The following is a 6,167-nucleotide window of genomic DNA, read 5'->3' on the forward strand; positions in this document are numbered from 1 at the left end:
CTCATCCCAGATAAGAGGATGACATGGGTTTAGTGGAGATCCCGAAACCGGGTTGGGTTAAAAGTTAACACTGATAGACCGAGTAAAGGTAACCCAGGGACATCAGCGACATCAGCTGCAGGAGGTCTGATCAGAGACTCTAATGGATGTTGGCTAAGAGGATTTGGCGTTCTTAGCTGAACTATGAGGTCACTATTTTGGATTGTTTCTCGCTTGGGATAAAAGGTTCTTAAAGGTTATTTTAGAGTTGGATTCTAGCTCCGTGCTAATGTTTATGAATTGCACGAATTTTGTTCATCTTACATTCTTAACTGAACTATGAGGTTACTATTTTAGATTGTCGCTCATTTGTTATTAAGGATTCAGAAAGCTTATTTTAGAGTTGGATTCCAGCTCGGTGCTAATGTTTATGAATGGCACGATTTCTGTTCATCTCAGAGTTGGATTCTAGCTCAATGCTAATATTTATGAATGGCACGATTTCTGTTCATCATGCGTTCTTAACTGAACTATGATGTTACTATTTTAGATTGTCTCTCGCTTGGGATTAAGGATTCCGAAAGGCTATTTTAGAGTTGGATTCTAGCACGGTGCTAATGTTTATGAATGGCACAATTTCTGTTCATCATCCCATGCATCTGCACTTGGTTCAAAGTTGAATCCAACACTGGGTTCTTAGTTGCACTATGAGATCGCTATTTTGGATTGTCCTTTGCTTGAGATAAAGGGTTCCGAAAGGTTATTTTAGAGTTAGATTCTAGTTCGGTGCTAATATTTATGAATGGTACGATTTTTGTCCATTATCCCATTGCATGGCTTATTATTAAATGTCGAAAGCTCCTCGGTTCACTTTTGACTCACACATACAGAAAAAGAAATCAGACAGCTGACTGAGATATTCTTACTATGAATCATCACGAGTGTAGTGTGTAAATACTTTGAATCATCGAATATGGTGTGCCCTTTACAGACCTCTAGGATTTTCTAAAATCACTACGATCATTCGACTTTGTGGATATCTACTAAATAGTTAGTTCTCTTTGAAAAAATTAAATCCTTTAATTAAAATATTATATTAAATTTATCTTCCAACTAAAATTTTACTATTCTAAGAAAAAATTAAATCCTCTAATTAAAATATTTTATTATTATAAATTTAATTACCTAAATTTAATTAAAACTAAATTTAATATTTTATTAATATAAACTTATTATTTTGCATATAATTATAGAAAATATAATTATATTTAATAACCCAACCCACTGCTATTTAAAAAAATATAAATTATATTTAATAATAAACACTTAAATTAAAACCTCGGATCTTTTCTCCTCCCCCTTCTTTTTGTTTGTTCTCCTTTCTCTTTTCTTGTTCCAACACTCATTTTTTCTTTTTTAATATATTGCGAGTTTGACAGTTCAGGGTCATGGGTGCTCACCCCGCCCTTATTCAGTCTTGTCCCAATTTCTATAAAAAAAATAAACACTTAAATTAAAACATTAAATATTTACTTAAATTAAACATATTTTTATAAAAAAATATAAAAATTAAATATATTCAATTATTTCTCCACTGCTTTAAATATTAAAATTCACTTAATTTAATAAATCACAAATTAAATTAATTTTATATTTAATAAATATTTTTAATATATAATTAAATCATTTAAGAATAAAAAAAAATTAAATCATTTTTTTTTTGAAAAAAACAAAATAAATAAATCATTTAAAACCTACTATTCAAAGCCTTAAAATTCAAAAACTTTCAAACACTTATTTGATTGATCACTAAGTTTTTTCAATTTTATTAAATTTTTTATTGAAAATCACCTAAATAGTAATATGCAAATTAATAAATTATTTATCCTATTTTAGTTAATTAATTACTGATAAAATAGAACAATTATTATTGAAGGTATAAAAGTTAATTGGGTTAACGACTAAAGACCTGTTTGATTCAGCATTAACTAATAACTGTTGCAGTTACTGTTAACTGTTTACAGCAAACTATTAGCTGTTGCTGTTAGCTATCTATTATTAGTTATTTAATTACTAATATTTGGTAAAATTATATTGAACTGTTACTGTTCGGGTTTAAAATATCTAAAATGAACATGTTTTAAATTAATCAACGATGAAATTGTTAAAAAAATATAAAAAAATACACATAACTAGAAATAATTTTCCTCTTAATATCTAAAATAGTACAATTTTAAACATAACGCTGACAGTTAAGAGAAAATTTATCTCTAACATTGATAAATTGAATGGATTTTAGATATTATTAAAAAATAATATATTTTATTTTTTACGCATACCAGAAGTTCTAAAAAAGATATTTTTTATTTTTATGATTTAATAATAAAATTAAAAATTAATATTTATAAATTCGATGAAATATCGAATTTTTTTTATCCAACTTATACAAAAGGCAATATTAAAATATTTTTACACCTTATCCTATTATAAAATAAAAAATGTGATACACAAGTTCATAAAAATAATCTATATAAAAAATAAAAAATTTATTTAACGCAACAAAATCTTGTTTTCCGATAATTATGTTGTAGAAATGTAAATAATGTTAAAAAATAAACATATTTTGTGAAAATAAATAGGATAATTCTGTCAATAACAACTGTCAATAACAACTAACTACAAACTGCTGCTTATAAAAAAAACTCGAAATATAAATTTTTCGTGAAACGCTCCAAAACGCTGCAGTTTCCAAAAAAAAAAAAGTAATACTAAACACTACGGTTATATAAACCGAACCGAACGCTATATTTCCTACGGTTTGGAGTGAAACGCTAAACGCTCCTCAAACACCCTCTAACTGTTTCTCTCGAACATAATGCCTAACTTCAACGACCAACTGAAGCCGGTAATGACAACTGACCACAAAGTTTGCACTGGTTATTGAAAACTAGTCAACGTGTATTAGCGACAAGTCCGATTAATGTTTGGTCGCTATATCTTAAAATTGTGCATTTCCCTTGTAATGTTGACCAGCACTTAAAAGTAGCAAGCAAGAATATATACATATAATATGTAAATATAAGATAAGATCAAAGTTTGTGATTGGTGTCCATATTTCTATATGCAACAGTATCAACAGGCCCATCTAGCTTCTTCATCTCATCAACAACTGGGTCTTCCTCATTAATGTTATAGTTTTCCTCATTTCTATCTAAAATGTTGTCCTTAGCAGTTTCCCAAGCTCCATCCAAACTCTTTTTAGCTTCATCAGCTATCTCTCTTGCTTTCCTAACTCCCTCTTTACCAATATCTGCTACATATTCTCTTGTTCTTGATTTTTCATCCCCCTCTTCTCTTCTTTCCTGAAATTCATTTCTTACATTAAAACCTACTACTTTTCTTTACTGTTAGTAAAAACTAAAAAAGATATAACCTGAGTAGTTGTGGATGAAACTCTGGCGGAAGAATCAACATAAGGAGAAGAACAGTAATGGAGCTTCATAAGGGAAGCTTTCATGGACTCTTTCTTTCCCAAATATCTTGCAGCTGCCATTTTTTAATTTAAAAGAATTATCATCTGCAAAATATATATACATTTCAAAACAACAATTAACTTATCTGCTAGCTGTTATGTGGATTACAATTTACAACACAATGAATGCTATTTGACACGTACTTTTTAATTCCTCACTATCATTTGACACGTTTCATTATGCTTTTGACACGTTTTATACATATATGCCAAGAATGCTTAACTCAACCTTTAGTAATTCTATCAATAAGGGATCAAACATTATCAATTTAGTTGAAATTAAGTTCTATATATCAATTATATTTTTAATTTCATAAATTTTCATAAGTTAATTTAAATTTTAGAGATTAAAATTGATTGTATTTTTAATTTAATTAAAATTTAAGAACTGAGTGGTTACATAAAATTTGATTTTGTTGATCCTGATTGATAATTTTAGGTTTATTTTTATCCTTAATTTATAGTTTTATATAGTTAATTTATAAAAAATAACCTTTAAATTTTGACAAATATGATTAATTTAATTTAAACTGAATTTTATGTAATTCAATTCTTAAGTTAGACAAACTTTGAAAACTTAATCAAATATAATCAGTTTTAATATTTAAAATTTGTAAAGTTAAGACTAGTTTGTTAAGATGACTAATGAGTTGATAGGTAAAGTCCAATTTGGACTAAATTGATTCTATCAGTTCATTTTAGAAGGCATTTTAACTTTTAATTTTGTTGATTTATGTATAAAAAGCTAAAAGTGTAAAGAGTGTTTGTATTCATGTATATATTAATAAATTTGGAAATCAACAATTAAAGATTCACTGAAATACTGAAGATGAATAACAGAGAAGGAAGAAAAAGAGAAGAACGAAAAAAATTGACTATAAATCAGTAACCTTCTCCTTTCTCTTTCATCTTATATAAAAAATTGAATTAGGTAAGGAATTTACTAAATCTTGTATTTCTCATTAAAGATAAAAACAACTAACTATTACATTTTATATTTGTAATTAGGTGTATTGAGCAAGCAATTTTGGGGACTAAGTAAAAAAGGACGTAACAAGTGGATGAATCACCACCATTGATTAAATCAGGAGATGATGAATGGTGGTGATTACTCTAGGGGATAATTGGGTAAGCACAAGGAGATGGGGTTCTTCTAGAATGCTCCAATGTGGGTAAAAGTCTAAAATAGCCTCCAAGCTTGCGGAATGACCAGATTACCCTTGGTTAAGTGAAAAGTCACTAACCCTTTGATTTATTATGTTTACTGTATTTGAGTCAGATGATATCTTCTCTCAATACGTAAACTTGAATCTTGAGAATCCAAAAGCCTCTTCTCCTTCCTCTCATTCCATTTGAAGTCCGAACTCCAGAACTCCATCTTCAACCTTGTTCTTTCATTTTCTTTACTGTAATAGTCTCCCTCAAACTAGGCTTGATAGGGATTCTTCAAACCGAGTTTGTCAATGAGAAAACGGAGGTGCGGTGAATGCTGGGCCTTCGTAAAGAGATCTGCGAGTTGTAAAGTGGAAGAGATCGGCATGAGACGGATGATCCCGGCTTGAACTCGTTCACGAATCACATGGCAGTCGATGTCAATGTGCTTTGTGCGTTCGTGGAAGACGGGATTTTGTGCGATATGCATGGCGGAGGTGTTTGTTGAAACACCTTTCCACATGATTTTGATTTGACAAAATTATTTAAGTAAATGATAAAAAATATTCTAACACATTAAATTTAAATGCTTTGATTTATTCACACTAATGTGTTTGTTCAATGTTGAGTTTATTGATTTATAAGACATTAAGATAAAAAGTCTAAAGGCCCATAAGTGGAAGTCAAGCCCAAGTCAATAGATCAAGACCTCACGGACCAAGAAGATAAAACGCAGTCGTATCAAGTGAAACGACGACTCAGCATGAAGAAGGATCGAGAAGCCTTCTATCAAAAGCTTCAAGAGGAAGTTGCTGAGTTGAGCGACAATGCAGTCAGGTCAGCGGTAGAACAGAACCAACTTATAGACAAAGTATTTCTACTTTGGGTAAAGTTCAGAAGGCGCAGGAAGCTGTCTGGAAGACTTTGCCGTAAATGTCGAAACATTCTGTTTATCTGACGAAAAGCTATTGAGCACTGCCGTAGACAGAAGATGCAAGAATCTCATTGGCCAACGACACTGAGCACGTCCTGAGTGACAACGACAGGAAGCCATTAGCCTCCAACGGTTATTTCGAAATTCGAAATTACCGGTGCTTGAAGTGTCACTATATAAAGGCCTCTCAATTTCTTCATTCGATACAGATCTTCAATTAGTCGTAACGCTGACCAAATTCATACTTGAAGTTCTGTGAGAAAAGCAAAGCAAAATCTTACACCAATTTCCAATCATTGTGTAAAAGTCTAGAGTGATTCCAATCATCTAAAGTGTCTTAGCAATTGTTGTTTAGGACAAACACTTTATCATTTCTAGAAGAATAGAAAGGAGAGGCTGAGTACTCGGTTATAGTACTCAGCGGTAGTTATAGGAGTGAGTAGAGGTATAAAGGAAGGTACTCTTGTATACTCAACTTCTATTGTAAAAGATTTCGTGCTCTACCTTTAAAGAGCTCAGTAGAGAATTCAAAAAGCTCGGAACGCGTTCCGGGGACTGGACGTAGGCGGA

The 6,167-nt window shown here is 30.7% G+C and overlaps 1 protein-coding gene across 1 annotated transcript; it reads right to left on the reverse strand.

Annotated features, from left to right (window-relative positions):
* Window positions 1-2,579: 2,579 nt before the first annotated feature.
* LOC136220663 (uncharacterized) lies at window positions 2,580-3,564 on the reverse strand. The gene is made up of 2 exons (XM_066008462.1): window positions 3,413-3,564; window positions 2,580-3,341 (listed from the first exon to the last, which is right to left on the reverse strand). Exons 1-2 carry the CDS (start codon window positions 3,530-3,532, stop codon window positions 3,069-3,071), a joined length of 393 nt encoding a protein of 130 aa, XP_065864534.1. The 5' UTR covers window positions 3,533-3,564; the 3' UTR covers window positions 2,580-3,068.
* Window positions 3,565-6,167: the final 2,603 nt, after the last annotated feature.

The sequence above is a fragment of the Euphorbia lathyris genome, chromosome 2 (genome assembly GCF_963576675.1).
Source record: "Euphorbia lathyris chromosome 2, ddEupLath1.1, whole genome shotgun sequence".
In the NCBI taxonomy this organism is placed as follows: Eukaryota; Viridiplantae; Streptophyta; class Magnoliopsida; order Malpighiales; family Euphorbiaceae; genus Euphorbia; species Euphorbia lathyris.

Excerpts from the sequence above, each read along its gene's own strand:
- LOC136220663 (XM_066008462.1), bottom strand. The coding sequence starts at position 3,532 with ATGGCAGCTGCAAGATATTTGGGAAAGAAAGAGTCCATGAAAGCTTCC. Across the intron at positions 3,342-3,412 it reads TTTCATCCACAACTACTCAG|GAAAGAAGAGAAGAGGGGGA; the intron begins GTTATATCTTTT and ends AATGAATTTCAG.